Source organism: Pyxicephalus adspersus, chromosome 1 (assembly GCF_032062135.1).
Source record: "Pyxicephalus adspersus chromosome 1, UCB_Pads_2.0, whole genome shotgun sequence".
In the NCBI taxonomy this organism is placed as follows: Eukaryota; Metazoa; Chordata; class Amphibia; order Anura; family Pyxicephalidae; genus Pyxicephalus; species Pyxicephalus adspersus.
This window is the reverse complement of record NC_092858.1, coordinates 19,316,565-19,334,221: the sequence shown is the minus strand read 5'-3', so window position 1 is coordinate 19,334,221 and position 17,657 is coordinate 19,316,565. Positions and strand designations below refer to the sequence as shown.

The 17,657-nt window shown below is 38.7% G+C and overlaps 1 protein-coding gene across 1 annotated transcript; it reads right to left on the bottom strand.

Moving 5' to 3' along the window:
• Positions 1-441: 441 nt before the first annotated feature.
• Positions 442-17,651, bottom strand: LOC140325249 (solute carrier family 35 member F2-like). Its single transcript, XM_072403149.1, has 8 exons — positions 17,150-17,651; positions 12,268-12,443; positions 11,979-12,106; positions 11,004-11,163; positions 10,195-10,363; positions 6,786-6,838; positions 5,765-5,919; positions 442-3,994 (listed from the first exon to the last, which is right to left on the bottom strand). Exons 1-8 carry the CDS (start codon positions 17,251-17,253, stop codon positions 3,788-3,790), a joined length of 1,152 nt encoding a protein of 383 aa, XP_072259250.1. The 5' UTR covers positions 17,254-17,651; the 3' UTR covers positions 442-3,787.
• Between the last annotated feature and the right edge of the window lie 6 nt (positions 17,652-17,657).

Here is a 17,657-nt window from a genome sequence, read left to right as displayed (position 1 = left end):
GCGAGTGGCACACCACGGCTCTCTCCCCCCTACATTTCCATTATGGTTGATCGTCTTCAGTCGTTTGTAGACCCGCCAGGACAGAACCCTAAACAACGTTGGACGGCTGCTGTACACACATCAGATTCTTGTCCGCCCCAATGTTCGTAAGGAACAAGAATCATCTGACGTCTGTACGTAGCCATACACATTTATACATAGCTTTACTACAAAGACTATGAAGTTCATTTTGAGATGAGTGAAAAAGAGTGGCAAACAAGGTGTGAATATTACAGCTTTTAGAACAATGTTCAGTCCAATGTAGGTAATATGGGGGTGACAAAGAAAAGTTTGGACATGTAGAAAACTTGTGCAGTGAGAGTCAGTGGAGAAAAGCATGGCAGGAGTGTAGATAAATCACCCAATGATGACTGTGCAAAGTTTGTAAAATGCCAAAGAAAAGATGTTTTATATTTTTTATTTCTAATACAATTACAAGAAGCATTTAAATAATATTTGTAGTCTTCATTATTACAGTAAACATCATGGTTGCACTAAAATAAAAAACAGTACACGGTATAATTAACCACAAATAAATACAGTTGTAGTATGAGCAATATGTTCCTTACAGTACAAAATAAGTTTGAAAATATAAAAATAAGCACCTGCATGTGACAGCTTTTTATATATACTCGGCTTAAACAAATAGAAAACCTAGGAATTTTTCAATATTTGCTGATAAATGACTGCATTTGAGCTAATAAAAACAATGCAATATAAAAACATTGTTTGATTTGCATAGGCATATGAGATGTAATATTAAAAATAGTGCACAATATATAAAAAAAAAACCTTTACCAATCATTGTACTAAGCTGGCTTCTGACATTAGAGAGCATTCGAATATACGTATGTACTGTGACTGTGTCACGATATGGTCGCCAACTTGGATGTGACCAATATTGAAGTGAAAATGTTACCCACGGCCAGGTACATAAAAGGTTATGTAGGTGAGGAGAGGGGCTAAGCCAGCACTTATATTAAATTATACATTCCCAGAAGAGAAGATGGCTATGGCGTGCAATGAGAGAGGCTGTACTGGAGAAATGACCTGGAATAGTCAAACGTTTTTTTGGAAGTTCAAAAATTGTGGACAAAAAAAAGGCTTCAAGTAAGAAATTCAAACACATAATTTATCTTTTTTACATGCAATGTTTAGTTGGTGACTGGTTCCCTAATCAGCCACCTTTCTGATTTTTACATTTCCTTTACATTTGTTTCATAAATCTGCATTGGTTTGCTTTGTAATTCTGCTTTTTCCCCTAGGGGATGGGGCACCTAAGTCATGCTGAAATAAATTGTTTCCACCAAGCCCCATTGGTGTATACTGTGTGAGATTGGAACATGCTGCAACTCGGCACAATGCACTGTAGCACATTAGAGAAAAAAGGCAGTAAGGGAACACGAATGTCAACTAATGAACATTTAGCTTGCATCAATGCTTGTTAATGTAACACGTTTAAAGTGAATCCAGCCCTACTACAATTAAAAAACATCCATTAGCTATCCTCTTAAGCCCTGTGCAGACATCAGATTTTTGTCCCTGGATCTTTTGTGATCGTTTCCAGTAATAGATGAATGAACAAGCGCTCTACACACAGGGCTATCCTGTTCTAAGGAGATGGGAGTGGAGAGGACAAGCAAGCAGCACCCCACAGTGCTCTCTCCTATAGGTGGTTCATCTCTTCACCAGGGCGGACTGATGAACATAAGGGGACTGCTGTATGTACAACCGTTTGTCTTAGATGACAATCATCTGACGCGTGCAAGTAATTTTACACTGTGCTATCTAAGATTCTGCATATAAATGTTAAACTGTACATAATAGCAAAATGCAACTTCCAAGATGAACTGAAACCGTGCATAAAAGTGTTTGTAGAAGGCACCAAGAAAGAAGATAAAAATAGGTATGTCCTGAAACATTTTAAATCTGTACAGATACACTTCAGCTTACTTGGATAATATTCCAAACACAGGTAATGCTAATCATCAACTAATGTTCAGCAAAGACCCTTGTAACTCGGTACCCAGTATTAGGCTGTATTGAGCACGTTGTGTTTTCTAGTAGTGCGTTAGATGTAGAGACAAAAATGGCAAACACTTTATAGAGTACAATAGTGTTTCTTGGTTCCAGTCCTCAGGAACCATTAGTGGCAGATGCAGACAACAGTGGGTCCCCATGCTGGACATGCCCCCTTCACCCCCTGTCCCATTCTACACCTGGTTTTAGGTGAGGGGGGACTTAGAGGGCCAGTCCACCTGTCACCTCTGCACATTTCCATGCCATAGGTCCAGCCTTAGCTATGGGAGCCCCTATTAGCTGAGGAGGGCTTAGGGCCCTCGTACAAAAGCACACTTCACATGTCTCTATGTGTAGTGAATGAGAAAAATGCATTTCCTGCCACCTGATTGGGGTGAAAATTCACAAAACACAATCACTAAACTAAGTAAAATATTTTTAGCAAAGTAATTATGACTTTGCTAATTTAACAGTCTAAACTCCTTTAATCAACTCCAAACAAAACCAAAAAAATGCTCACACATCACAACCAATATATCTAAAAAGTGTTCTTCTAACTCATTGTGATGTATAATTCCATTTATGAATACCCGATGATTCTGCTAAATAATTCTCTTGTCCAAGGTGACAAATGGCTGGCAATACATTTACCACTGCGTTGGCACCTTGTTAGGCATGGAAACCTCGACGATAAAGAACGATTAAAAAAATATGAAATGATATAATGCAATAATTCTAAAACAAACAATCATTAGAAAAAAATATGGGTGACCAGGCTAGGTGCCTTTTTTAAATAATTAGAAATCAATGCACCTCTGCTTGGTTTTGGCTACAGAACTGGAACTTTAACTACAGAAATGGAGTGCACAACATACTTTAAATGAATACAAACACAATAATTTGATCTATTTCAAGTCTAAAGCACCCTAGCCTTTTCCTCTTAATTATAAAGAAGCATTGTAAATACAACTTGAAATGTTGAAGACCTTCCTTAAAAAATGTTATTACCTCTTTTTCAGTGCAAATGTGGTTTGAAACGTAGGTTTCTTCTAGTTCCTTAGAACTTTTACATAATTTCTCTAAGCATTTGCAGACAGAAAAATGTGCTGCCAACCTAAAGGAGCGTGGGCAGATCTAAACAGGGCTATGCCAACATCAGCAGCAAAGCAGACAATTATGAGATGATTTCCACTTCCACTATATATATATATATATATATATTCTAAAGATTTAAGATGGACAGCCGTGGTATATTAATTTGACCATATTTCTACTTTAAAACAAAAAAACAGGAAATGCAATTAAACATAAAACAATTTTAAGATATTGGTCTTTTCAGACATTATTTATGTGTCACTATAGACACCAATCCAAATCAAGTTTTCAAGTTTTCTACGGTATGAATAAATAATCTTCTGAGCTTCTTGGGTTTTAAAATCAACAGGCAACTATGTGAACAGTCTATACTTCCACATTTTGGATCTCCAAATGTATCCAAGATTTTATTTCCAGGCTGTAATCCCAGGGAAGGAAATCAGCCAAGGTAAAGGTTTCAGCAACTCTGGATGAATGACACAAAGACACTCTCTGGTTCACTTCATAGGAATGTTTAAAATTTTATATATATATATATAAAAAAAAAAAAGTTTCTCATTTTAAAAAATTGTGCCCGTCTTATTTAAAGTTACAAAAGGAGAACTGAAGAAAACACTTCAAGAAGCGACCACAGTTAGTCCCGGCGGTCTATAGAGAGATCCTCTGGTATGTGATGTAGTGGAGTGGCAGACTCCAGTGACTCCTCCTGTTTCATACCGCTATTCTCAATCCCTTCATTAGTCCTCTCTGGTGACGGCTCTGCATTGAGAGAAGGCGTACTGCAGTACATGATGAATCCCACTATACACACGACAAATGCCAAAATGTAAAGAAGAGAAAACTGCAAGAAAAAAAGACATTATAAAAAAAAGACATTAAAATGTAAGTGCAGACAGACATTTAACAAAATATACAGTCTAACCCCTCTCTCACCCCACTAGAAACGTTCCAGTATAGTTGACAATCGAAAATCCGACTACCAATAATCGGATCCTTCAGTTTTCGGGCATGAATTTTGGATCACATTTTCAATACAGGGACTGTAGTACACTGTTTGGCCACTTATGTTTTGATGGCGCTGTTCTGCAGAAACAGCTGTTAGGTCTTGCTTGCTAAAATAAATACACGTTAAGACGTCCCTGCTGCCTGCTGACTGGGACTGTGCCAGATGTATTATATTTTACCTTCTTATTGTAGCAAGAAGCAGTTTTATTAGACCCTGTGCCATCCCAAACCCTGACCAAATATCTGGCTTACGAACACAGCCATCCAGTTTAATAATTAATCAAGACTAGGTTGATTTTATGCCTGGTGTAACACTGAGCTAAACATTAAATGATTAAACATGAATATGCAAGTATTTTATAATTCCATGAGCATAAGAATACAAAATGCAGCCAAAGAATTTGACTTTTTGCAAAATCTGGCTGCAACTGGATCCACTTTTTTTTTTTTTTAGCATTTAGCAAAGGCTGCTATTCTCAACCTTTTTACCCTTAATAAACCTTTGAATTTCAAAATCTTAGAATACCACGGAAATATTTTGCTCATTAGAAGCACAAAGTATTTTTGGGTAGTCAGTAAGTTAGTTCAGCAAATACTGAAAAAAAGATGAAAATAGACACAAGAGCTAATAAAATCTAAATCCTAATAGAATCCTAAATATCTGAATGACAGAATCACAAAAAACACAAACTCTGAATTGGTTTTCAGTGTTAATGTTGACTGTTCCACTGAGGTTTCAGAATAACTTTAGGGTAGTTGCCAAAAACAGTTCGAAAATAGAAATAAAAAGAGTGTTCCTGTACTAAGGCTGTGAAGTTAAGCAGCAGGAGATGAAAGTGTCAGTAGTAAAAATGGAAGCGGGTAAACAAGAAGTTGTTCTGTAAACTTTGACACACTGTACTAAGTCAAGGCTGGCATTACAGTCACCAGCATGGCACATTTTCGAGATAGTAAACAGTTCACGTTTTTTTTTTTTTAAATTAATATGACTATTCACTACAGTCTGCAACCTTGGGAGGTAGAGTGGTGGCGGAAAACGACTTAACTATAAGCACGGCACTGGGATAATGTCAGACTGCCTTGCAGCTGCCTAATAGCATTAGCCACAAGGATAACAGTCATGGTCACAGGCTACAGATGGGCATGAATACAGTGGCAGAAAACTTGTGGACCCTACAGCCCCATGAAAGCTCACTAAGAGATTGTGGAGTAAAGTGTGCTTTAAAAAAAAATTATATATATATATATATATATATATATACCTACAAAACACTGCTGTTGCCTTCTATGCCTACAGCGGCCCGTTTTGTTCTACAGAGAGTGTAGATGAAGAATGAGTAACCACGCTACAATTACTACAATTAGTAGTGAATGTGGCTGGGTGTTTAGTGATCCAATGTGAAGGATCTCTACATGACATTGTGGGACACCCGTATGGACACTGGATTTTTCAAGGAAATCGCTAACAATCATGTTCGGTGACAAAAATCTAGTGTCTGTATGGACTTACCTTTTAAAGAGGACAACACTGGCTGACACATGGCTTCCACATTATACTGATAAAAACATAATAATAACTATTAGATATAATATGGCATTTACTTACCTTGTACCCAAACAGAAAGAGGCCAAAGAAGAGGCTGTAGATGTCAGCAGTAAGGATACCTAGGTTGACAGAGGTGGCACTGCTGACTTTCATTACAAGTGGCATCACGCTGTACAGACCGAACATGCATAAAGCAAAACAAGCAAACAGCAGACCTGCAATACAAACACAACATTGGTTAAATGACAAAATACACAAGATCATGAAGATGCTACTTTATAAAGTTTAGATAAAGATATTTAAAAGATTTATATGTAATTATTGCAAAGTTCTCAATCTGATACTTATAGTATTCTGTACTGCATGTATTGCACAATGGTACTGCTGTGCGCTGTATAAAGCCTGCTCAATCACATATGAATGTTTATGAAGGTAAAAAGAGGACTTTTTATGCATATCGTCTGTTGTATAGGAGATGGTGCATAACTATACTATAAAAATAATTCAAACTGGAAATCATTGTCGGTCTGTGCAAGTTTTAATTCAAATGGACTCCTACAAGAAAATATTACTCCTTAAGGAGTCCTTTTAACGGTACCAAGTCAGTCTGAATTATTTCTGAAGGTGTATGTGGATGATTGATTACAGTTGGTTGTTCTCACTGGGCATGAGTGTCTGTGCATATGGAGGCTAGGAGAACCATGCAGACAGCCATATGCCTGTGAAGAGAAAACCCTGAACATAATCCTATACCTAAGGAGAGTCGAGGAGCCTGGAGATTTCTCCATGCCTATGATGATAGAAGAAACACATTGATAGCTTTATGCCTATGAGGGCAAGGAAGGAGGTGCTGGCCATTATTCATGTGTTTGGGGGGCCTGTGTAGCGGACAGGTGAGAGACACTTTCCAGACATTTCAGTGCCAATGGGTATGGGGTATGCAGATGTTCTTATATCTTCTAGCACCCTTAACTCCTAATTTATTATCCTAAAACCAAATAACTTCACCATAATATAAAAAGTCAGAAGATGGAAGAAGTTGTAAATTGTTAACGTTAATATCATCAAAAATGTTACCTACCCACTTGCCATTTCCACTGGATGTTGCTAACCGCATTATATTCAAGAACCATGCTGAAGATGAAAAACAAACACTGTGAAATTAAACAGAACAGAACAATAGGCATACAACTATTACAAGTTCATTATATATGCTACCACACTGCTTTCTGCTGCAATTGCTGCTCCGGGTTTGCCATTTTGCCTCCCAGAATCAGCTGCAACCCCGGCATTTTTAGTGTCTTGGAATAATATTTTCATACACCAAGGTACACCTATAAAGCACCTTACCAATGCTAAGGGCAGAAAAGACAATGTCCTCTAGATTATACCAGTCTTGCCTAGGTACCCATAAATCATCTACACATTTTATTATGTGTATTTATTATGTTCAGCATGGAATGCCAACACACAACCAAGACAGAACTCTAAGAGCTTTATAGATGCTCTCACATTTACACTACTGGAATGGAATTTTGCAGGTTTATCCTGTGTTTTATAAGCAAAACTCAGTTCTGAAAACACACCAGCTACAAATTACAGTTAAAATGGGATTTTAATCCTTGTGCATAAAGCCTGTTGCATGAATGTCCAGGAATTGAATAAGAAACTTCCCCTCAAACATGCGTTGAGTTTGCAGTCCTAAAGAGGGTAGAAAAATAGAAAAGAGAGAAAAAGACAGGCTTTTGTAGGGCACGACTATTTATCTTGAAAACTGAAATTTTATTAATTAAATAATGCTATACACTAAATAGAGTCCTCCTGTGCTAGACCTTATCTAACACGGGTTCACTATCTTCAACAATTATAAAATGGTAAAGCGCATTAGTTAACAACAAATCTTGTTCCCACCCGATGCATTTCGCCCTGTGGGGCTTCTTTAGGGGATTGGGGGACCCTAGGAGTTGGTAATATTGCTGAGACTTTGACCAAAAGAACAGACGTCTGGTACCGGCTGATACTCAGGGAAGAAATTAAACCATAATAGAAGGTTTGGACATATTTATTGGTGTTGAGTAATGTTTCTGACCAAGAGAATATATTATGGTTGTTTAGAGGTTAGGACTGTGTGATTAATATTGTTCGCTTAACAGAACCAGGAAGGGTTGTTGCACTACAATCTGTGATTTGTGTGCTGTAACGTATAATAAGTCTTTCACTATCAAAATCTATCAATGAACTCATCTGTTAAAATACTAAACAGAATACTGCTGCAGTTGTAGAAGGTGCAGAATATGAACAGAGATAGTTGTTGGTAGTTGATATGTTGTGGTACAGTATCGCAGGCAGACTGGTGGCAGCCTTTATCTTTTGGACTCTTTTAACCAAGGCGTTCTTCGATAGTAAAGAACTTACCATACGTTACACCACACAAATCACAGGCTGTACTGCAACAACCCATCCTGGTTCTGTTAAGCGAACAATATTATTAACACAGTCCTAATCTCTGAACAACCATAATATAATCTCTTGGTCGGAAACATCACCCAACACCAAACGACCGTTTTGAATAACTTTAACGGGTCATCAAATACGTCTTAACCTTCTATTATGGTTTTATTACTCCTTGGGTCCCCCAATCCCCTGAAGAAGCCCCACAGGGCAAAACGTGCCAGGTGGGAACAAGATTTGTTGTTATCTATTATCTGATGCGCTTTGACCATTTTATATTTGTTCAAGACAGTGAACCCATGTTAACTTAGGTCTAGCGCAGGAGGACTCTGTTTAGTGTATAGCATTAATTTAATTAATAAAATTCCAGTTTTAAATATACAAAGTTGTGCCCTACAAAAGCCTTTCTTTTTTCCTCTCTCTTCTATTGTTCTATCGATTTTTTTCAGGCTGGGCACTCTGAGAACACTCTTTTCTGAATGATTGGGTCGCTCCCCTTGGTGGAACTCACTATACTAGTCCTAAAGAGGGTACATTTTTACACTTATGGTGGGAATGCTCTCCTATCTGCTCATTTTTGACGATTCACATGAATATCTGTAATCAGACTATAACACCCACCAGATGACAATGCTATTTAATCCCTGTGCCAAACTTAATGCTTGAGTAAAGAACTCTCAGATATATTTTGACAGCAAGCAGAATGGTCATCACAAGTCACTGGAGATCAAAGGCATCTCCAAGCATAATAAAAATGGGAAGCTGTGAACACGATTAATGAAATAATTGCTTAAGATGAGGAAGAAAAAAAATAAAGATCTTTCCATTTTATATGTGATGAATTATATTCCCTGACTAGGATACATCAAAGCTTTAGGAGGACAAGAAATGTACAAGTTCACATAAATTGCTGACTTTCCAATATAGCATATTTTTTTAAATGTATCATACTAATAAAACAGCAAACTGAGCTATATACAAGTGACTGCGAAAAGGCCCGAGAGATGCCGTGTAGGAAAATATCAGCAGTGTTCAATACAAGGATCAGTTATATTGCGCATTGCAACATCCAGAAAAAGAGCCATGTGTGTATACTAAGGTTACAGCAAAGACAGATTTACAGAACTGTTTGATTCTTGATCATAGACCAGGAAGCAGATATTGACTACAAATATTTAGGCGCCAAAAATGATGCTTGTGTTCAATGCACAAAGGAAGAAATCAGACATTGCCTGGAGGAGAAAAGACTAAGTGACTATTCAAAAATAATAAATACCTGTGTTACTCTTATGCAAATTCAAAATATGCAAAACCAATCACTAAAATCTCAAATAAACTGTAATTCTGAATATTATTTAATATGCGGTTTTTATTTACACCTGGTGACCCTGGAGGTCCTTGTTTATGCTCTTACTAATGCACAGTGACAATTGTAATGACACATTACACAGTCATGGTTCACGGTTATCAGCATTAGAAGAACACACACCAAGTAATGTAATGAAGCCAAGGGTGAAGTACCTGTAGCCTGGGACAGTTGTTGCGAGCTTGGTGCCTATTGATCCAAGCATGCCTCCAGAACTACACATCCCAAGCTCTTTCCTTCTACACAATATATGGGAAGGCAGTATTAAATGATGGCACTGCTTTAATGGCAAATACATTATGTTAACCTGTTTAGTGGGAAAGAGTCGGTGGGGGATGGCACCAGAGAAAATGTTTCACTTCTTTCACTGTTGCAGGGGTGGGGATTTACAAACAAGAATTTATTAAGTGGAATTCGATGAATTCCATGAATAAGCCAAGTCTGAATAACACTAATGCTATAGATTTATTCGCTCCACTTGCAAAAAAAAAAAATCATGCACAGCTAATTTCCATTTCCAAGGCACTAATGCAATGGAAAATTTGCAAGCATGGAGCAGTAAAAGCTGCAGAAGTGAGCTTTTCAGGACTTAGGAAAATGATGCTGCAAAGAAGAGTACGGCTTCTACCCAAAAGTAATATTATGAGAGTTATGTAATGTATTAGACTCTTACAGCTGTATCCCGCTGATGAAAACTCCAAAGAGACCCAGCATCCCCAGGAACTCCTCCCGCGTCAGGTTCTTCACAACATACTCCTCTGTCACATTAGAAATTGCATACAAGCATGCTGCAAAAAAATACAGAGCCGACAGGTTTCTTGCAGATGGAACAGGGGATTTCCCTTCTGCAATGAAACAAACTTACCTGCCTGTTTGCAATCTTCTTTATACATTGAGTAGTCTATGTGCAGCTTAGGGCTCTATTCATAAATTATTGCCCTGTCAAAAGTGCACAGCTGTCACAATAGGAAATAAATTGAAAAGAAACTCATTTTATGAGTGAACTGAAGAGGGAATATTTTATAAATAGAGCCCTTAGTGTATGATCCCTGCATAGTTAGTTCATAATTGCTGCAGTTGCAATGACCTGGGCATTCTGCATCTTCAAAGTACTTGGCTAGACTTTACAAATCTAAATATCCCTGCACTTTGCAGAGCTGCTCTGTCTGAGCAACCACCCATGTAAAAACCTTCTTTACATTTTATAACTAAGTACAGCAAGTGCCTACATTGCCAGCTTAACACATGAGCAGGCAACATTTAACAGAAACTGAAACTTGTGCTGTGCAAACTACCCATTTCTGATGTGGTAGTCATATTTTACTTTCAGGTACTCTTTTTTATGATAAAATAAAGATAAAATATAAGATAAAATGATAAGATAAGATAAAAAGTGTTTATTTGTTTCCCTTTATCTATCCTACTCAAAATACAGCCTGAATGCCAAACAAAAAGTTTTTTTTTTTTAATTAAGTTTCCTACCTTTGCCATCTGCTCTTCCAGAAATAACATCTGCTCCGACCATGGTGCCAACACCCAACAGACAGACCACAACTGCAATGTAATGGATCAGTTTGTATCTCGAACGGAGGATAAACCATGACAGAACCATAAGAACAGGGATCCCAACACAGTCCAGGAGCTATATGGCAAAAAGGGAGAAAAGTAGATAAAAATAGATTATAAAACAGTCCTGAGCTTATCACTTCTGGGTTCATTGCACACAGGGAGGATATGGAAATGTATATTCTCCAATTATCGTGTCATATTTCTCATTCTAAGGGGGTCTGCACAGTTAACAAAGGAGCAGAAGGAGGAAGCCAGAGAATGGTGGAAAAGGCAGCTCTTACAGCAGAATGTGAAAGTGATTACTGTATATACTTAAATATAAACCGAGATTTCTTTGTCCTCAAATTGCCATTAGAACAATAGTTTCAGTTTATACTTGGTAGTAACAGTAGATGGTGCTTATATAATGTGAGTAACAAACTCTTGATGCTAAAAACATCTGTTACAGGTGGCCAACATCCATGCACAAGTTACCTGTATTTTCAGGTAAAAAATACCTTGGCTTACAGTTTTGTTTGTATGCAGTGTTTCGGTGTTTCTCAACCAGGGTCCCATGGAACCCTAGGATTCCCCCAGAGGTTACTAGGGGTTCCTTGAGCAATAAGTAGTTTGTGACTCCTGGGTCAGTTTAGGTGATACCGGGGATTTTTTTGGCTACCTGTAAGGGTGACATTCTTGTCACTGACCAACAATGTAAGAGGTATTCTTCACAATAACTGCCTTGATAATATACTTAGAGCTGTGGATATAATATAGCTGGGGTTCCCTGGGACTCGAAAATTATTTTACAGGTTCCACTCATGTTAATAATACAGAAAAAGGCTGTTATAAATACATAAATAAATATAAAAAATGACTCCCCCCATTACCACCATCATTTCTCCTTACCTGGACACTAGTAAGGGTTGTAAACTGGTAGGCTTTCACAATGGAGTAGTTTGCTTCTACATCGACAATTCCAAGAAGTAGATACTTCCACCATTTGTGTCTCACTATGTGGAGAAGACCATTCTCTCCTGTCCCAAACAGAAACAATGGAAATATTTAGTTAGCTTTACCCACCTCAAAAGACATAAGTGGGAATGCTGGGAAATCACCTACTAAGCTGCAATAGCTAGTAAAGTACTTTCTTGTATTAAAAGAGGAATAGACTGCAGAGATGGAAAATGATTCTTACCTGACCTAAAAGCCAGCCAGACGGTATAAACTGTGAAGAGAAGGCAATAGTTAATAAAGTTCTGCAGCATCGGAGTGTCGATTTCAAAGTGCGTTGCCAAATACTGGCTGGTCACTGCAGTCCCGCATATGAAGAGAGACAGCAACTGGCCCATGAGAAGAGTCTTCAGAACATACCTGCAAAGGCAAAGGTCACCAATCAACAATGATATGCAGATAAACGCAACACAAAAGAAAAAAAAATCTAACCAAAAAGTTAAAAAACAAAAAAGAAAAATATAAACCAATTGCAGAAAATACACTGGAGCAAAGTCTAGCAAAAACAGCTTAGGGAAGCTGGCAGAATATTATGAAATCAAATCACTAAGCCCTCACACTACAATTACCTACTGGATGGTGTGACACATGGTAGGTGCCATTAACAAGAAAGTCAATGGAAATGCCTATTTCACAGGCATATACCACTTATGGGTTAATTATTATTAAGGGTAATTAATTATTACATAAATGGTTTTCTTCAGAGCAAACTGTTTTTTATACATATAATAATACCTTAAATGCTTAAAAAGTTGTATGATATATTTTACAACAATGCTATTCTATAACTGGTCCCAGTGATGACAACACTCAATATGTTATACTGGTACACAGTATTGTGCAGGTATTTACAAATGCAACAAATACTTTTTTTACCAACTTTGTGCATTTGTTATTGCAAAAATAAACAAATTCTAGGAAATACTAAATACAAAAAAATGTTTTCAAAAACTCTACAAAAAACACAAACACACCAGAGTCTATTAAAGAAAGTATGAAACAAAAGGAAAAAAATAAGTAACTGTCAGACTGAACCTGCTTGTATATAATTAAAATTATTTCAAGATGCTGGTAGGAAATAAATGAATCCTGCTCAGATACCGACATTTATCCATATCTAATTCTAATACAGCATGCAGACATTCTATTCTAGTTTACAGTTAAAGCCATAAAAACAATATAACATTTTCATTCCCCCAAGGGTCAGTGTAGGGACACCTATGAAAACTGGTAATGATATACAAAAATTAGCTATTTTTTTCTCTGCTATTCCCTTAACCCGACTCTCTCCTCTACAATCTATTATGAATGCTGCAGCCAGACTCATCCATCCTTCCCTCCGCTCCTCTTCTGCTTCCTCTCTTTGTAGTTCTCTTCATTAGTTTCCATTTCACCTTAGAATCAAATCCAAGCTCCTGTGCTTTGCCTTCAAATCCCTACACAGTTCTTGTCCCACTTACCTTCTGACCTGATAGAAAAATACTCCCCCAGCCGCTCTCTCTGTTCCTCCAATGACCTACTAATGACTTCCTCACTCATAACCTCATCACACACACGGATACAAGACTTCTCTAGAGCTGCTCCAACTCTCTGGAATGGTCTTCCTCATCTTATTCGGCTTGCTCCTACTTTCTGCTCATTTAAAAGAGCACTCAAAACCCATCTTATCAAACTCACCTACCCATCTTCTTCTGTCTCCTAAACCCTCACTACTTCCCAACACTACATATCTCCCCTCCTATTGTGTGATACTTCCCCACCTCCTAGATTGTAAGCTCTTCGGGGCAGGGTCCTCTCCTCTTCCTGCATCACAGTCTGTATCCATCTGTAATTTGCAACCCCTATTAAATATATAGCGCTGCGTAATATGTTGGTGCTATATAAATCCTGTTTATTATTATTAATAATAGTCGACAATAAATCTTCATCTCCACTTTTAACTTCTACCCCCTTGACAATGACCTGTGTGTCCTGCCAGCTGTTAAAGGAATGGACAGAAGGTCACTCTCTGAACTTTAATGCTGCAATTCTCATATGCAGACCAACAGCTGACAACAGAATGTATCTGGCAGAACGACTGCAAACTGGAATGTAACAAGTCCTCCATAGTAATGCAGTCACTCACTGCCATGAATGTCAAAAAGCAAGTTTGATCCTGGCGATGTAACATTCACCATGGTACAAGTACTGTGAAAGTTAGTAAGAGCTTGATCTCCCATGGAATAAGGAAGTACCTACATGAGCAGTAAATACAATTCACATTGAGGAACCAGTGAAATAATTTAATTTAGAGAAAATGTGTAGCAAACATGGAAAACTCACTCTACATCACAATGGTTTTAATCAATTTCCTAACGCAAACATTACCATTAGCCTGGCGAATGAACAAAGGGAATGAATGGGGGTGGCAGTAAACCGTTTAGTGCCATCCCCTGCTTTGTATGAGAGTCATTGTTCCCCATGTAGGGCAGCTCTCTACCCTTTAATAGGGCATTTAAGCGAAACTAAACTGAAAAAAGTGACACTTTACCTTTAATCCTCCAGGTCCATCCATGGCGCTGATCCTTCCCGCAATCCAGTTCTGCATCGCTCTGGAATTCCTCTTCGTCCCGGCGCTGCCATTTTCGGGCTTCTCTTCTGTTTTCTTGGCACGTCACCCCATCTCACACTGCACAGGGTGACGTAGCTGCTGTAAAGGGGGAGAAAAAAGGGAGCCGATCTCACTGTGCTTACGTGAGATTGGCATCTCTTTCCCTTATTACAAAAAAATGCCCTTTCTGTGCATGTCCGAGATTTGGGCATGTACAGAAAGAGCACCCAGAGCCTCACGGGATGTGTGACGTAGGTATCCCGGGAGGCTCTGCGCACCCATTCAGTCTTGATCAGCCACAACTAAAAGCGGAGGTGTGGCACCCTTTTTTGAAAAATTAAATTATATATATAATATATATATATATATATATATATATATATATATATATATATATATATATATATAATTTAAAGATTGTCTACTCCTATGTACAGTGAAAATGTTGAGTTTAGGTCTGCTTAAAAGAGGAAGTAAACTCAAAAGTCCCCGAAAACCAAATAAATTCACTTACTTTTATTCCAGCAGAGCAGTGGATCGGTCTGGAGGTGGCTTCCATTGAGTCCCGCGTTGTTCCGGTATCGCCTAGGCGATTGAAAATTAGGGGGCGGTGCTGCACCTTTTTTTATTCATTTATTTTTTTTAAAAAGGGTGTTGCACTTAAAAAAAAAAAAACAGAATTTTTACTTTACATAAAAGGGTTGTCTACACTTTTATGTAAAGTGAAAATGTTGAGTTTAGGTACACTTTAAGCAAATTTCAGTTCTACAAAAAAAGAGAAAGTGACCTGTGGTGGTTGTGCTCAAAACTCGCAAGCACGAGATTGGGTGACGTAGATGGGAAAAAAACTTGCTGATCTCACTGCGCATGCGTGAGATCTGCTATTTTTTTCCTTTTGAAAAACGGGTTCAGGCATGCACAGGAGGAGCACCCAAGAGCCTCCCGGGATGCGTGACGTAGCTATCCCGGGAGGCTCTGCGCACCCATTCATTCTCGATCGCCTAGGTGATTGAGAATTAAGAGGGTGGTGCTGTACCCTTTGGGTGTTGCTCTTAAAAAAAACATAAACATAATTCTCACTTTAAAATAACAAAAGGGTTGTCTACCCTTTTATGTAAATTGAATAATCTGAGTTTAGGTACACTAAGTTCACAATTTAAAAATTAGCAAGTCAGGCTATTTTTTGTATTGCAGATAGAAAGGCGGTGTTCTTTCTGCAATAAAACATACTCACCTGACTGATCACAATCTTTTTTTTTTTAAATTGCAGCTCAGTGCAGGATGCTGGGTATCCTGAAAGCATGTGCAGGATTTATGTCATTCTGGCCTGGCCAATCAAAAATGGATAAGGATCCAAAACCCAGAACAATGCTGAGTGAAGAATGAAGCAAGGACAGGTGTAAGGTGACTGTGTACCTCAAAAAACTGTGATAGCACAAGTAAGTATATTGAATTGCATAAGGTGCATCACCTTTCCTTTCTGCAATAAAGAACCTGTCAGCACGATTGTCTTGCTTTCAGAGTTTATCTCCACTTTAACATAGTTAGGCTAGGTACACACGTGCAATGGTTCTCCCCCGGCTCAGGGCCGGTATCGGTCAAGAATCTTGTATGTGTAAAACGTCGTTCACCTAACGGATCCACAGACCATGAACAATGGAAGTGAAGGGGAAGAGAGCACAGTGGGGTGCCACTCCATCGTTCTCCTCCTCCTCTCCTCTGCATAGAGCAGAACGGTGCTGTATGTACAGTGCTCGCTCATCGTGCGTTTGTTTGTCGTTGGAAAGGATCGTGAAAGATCCTTTCCAATGACAATTATTGCATGTGTGTATGCAGCCTTATTCTTATTATTAAACAGTATTTATATAGCACCAACTTATTACACAGCACTCTATATCAAATAGAAGAAGATACAAGATAAACAGTGATACAAGAGGACGAGAGGATCTAGCTCAAAAGAGCTTACAGATAAAAACCACAACCCAGCTACACTGTTTTCAGCAGGTGATCCAACCAGTAACACATTTCCTGCCCTAGGGTGACAACGCTCATTTATTGTACTGTATAGAGGAGTAGTGTTGTCACCCTTACACAGCCAGTCCTAGAACACCTCCACCTCTTCTCATCTCAATACCATGAGGTTATTTGGTGCACAGCATGGCCGATAACACACACACTGAATATCTGACATACATTTGCACTTATTCAACTGACATAACAAAAACTTTCAGTGATCAGAAGATGCAGATAGGTAACTCTAAAAATGATTTTCCCCTAATAGCCTAATGACCCACTAAAAAAAACTAAACCTTATAAGTAAGGAGAGGTACGAAGCAATGAAAGGGTGCGTACACTCATCTAGTGTCTATGGTACCTTGTGAATAGTTTTCTGTAATAATGAATGAGAAGTCACTGCCCTGTGTACACTACATACATTCCATATTATAAGATGTCCCACCACCATTGCAGACATTACCAGGAGAACATCTTCCCCCGGACACGGCACAGGAGATCACACATCCCGCTGATGTGTAGAGGAGGTGATGGGTGGCCAAGGGAAGGCTGTCCCGCTTCCTCCATTCTTCAGACAAATACCAGGGAGCTGACCACATGCAGAGCCCCCAATACAGCTGTGTGCGGTCAGGAGGACTGTGCTGTGTTTGTAAACAAAGATCAGATGACTGTACTGAGCTGTCCGGGGAGTCCAGAGTTCTGATGGTCTGGTATATGAGAGTCCAGAAGAACAGCAAGGATATTCCAGTACAGGATAGCCTGATGTAGATGGGATGGTCCAAGTCTGGAAGGGAGGAACTCAGGAAGGGAGATCAGACTGTATGCAATGCTAGGAATTGGTAAGAGAGTTCAGATTGCACCCCATGCTGAGATTCATCAGGGAAGATCAGACTGCGCCCAGGGTTGGGATTCGTCAGGGAAGATCAGACTGCGCCCAGGGTTGGGATTCGTCAGGGAAGATCAGACTGCGC

Bases quoted from the DNA above. Each gene is read 5' to 3' on its own strand.
- LOC140325249 (XM_072403149.1), bottom strand. From the start codon at position 17,253: ATGGAGGAAGCGGGACAGCCTTCCCTTGGCCACCCATCACCTCCTCTA. The intron at 6,839-10,194 runs GTAAGAGTCTAA...TTTCATCTTCAG, and splicing joins TTCATCAGCGGGATACAGCT to CATGGTTCTTGAATATAATG. The intron at 3,995-5,764 runs GTAAGTAAATGC...TTTTTCTTGCAG, and splicing joins TCTTTCTGTTTGGGTACAAG to TTTTCTCTTCTTTACATTTT.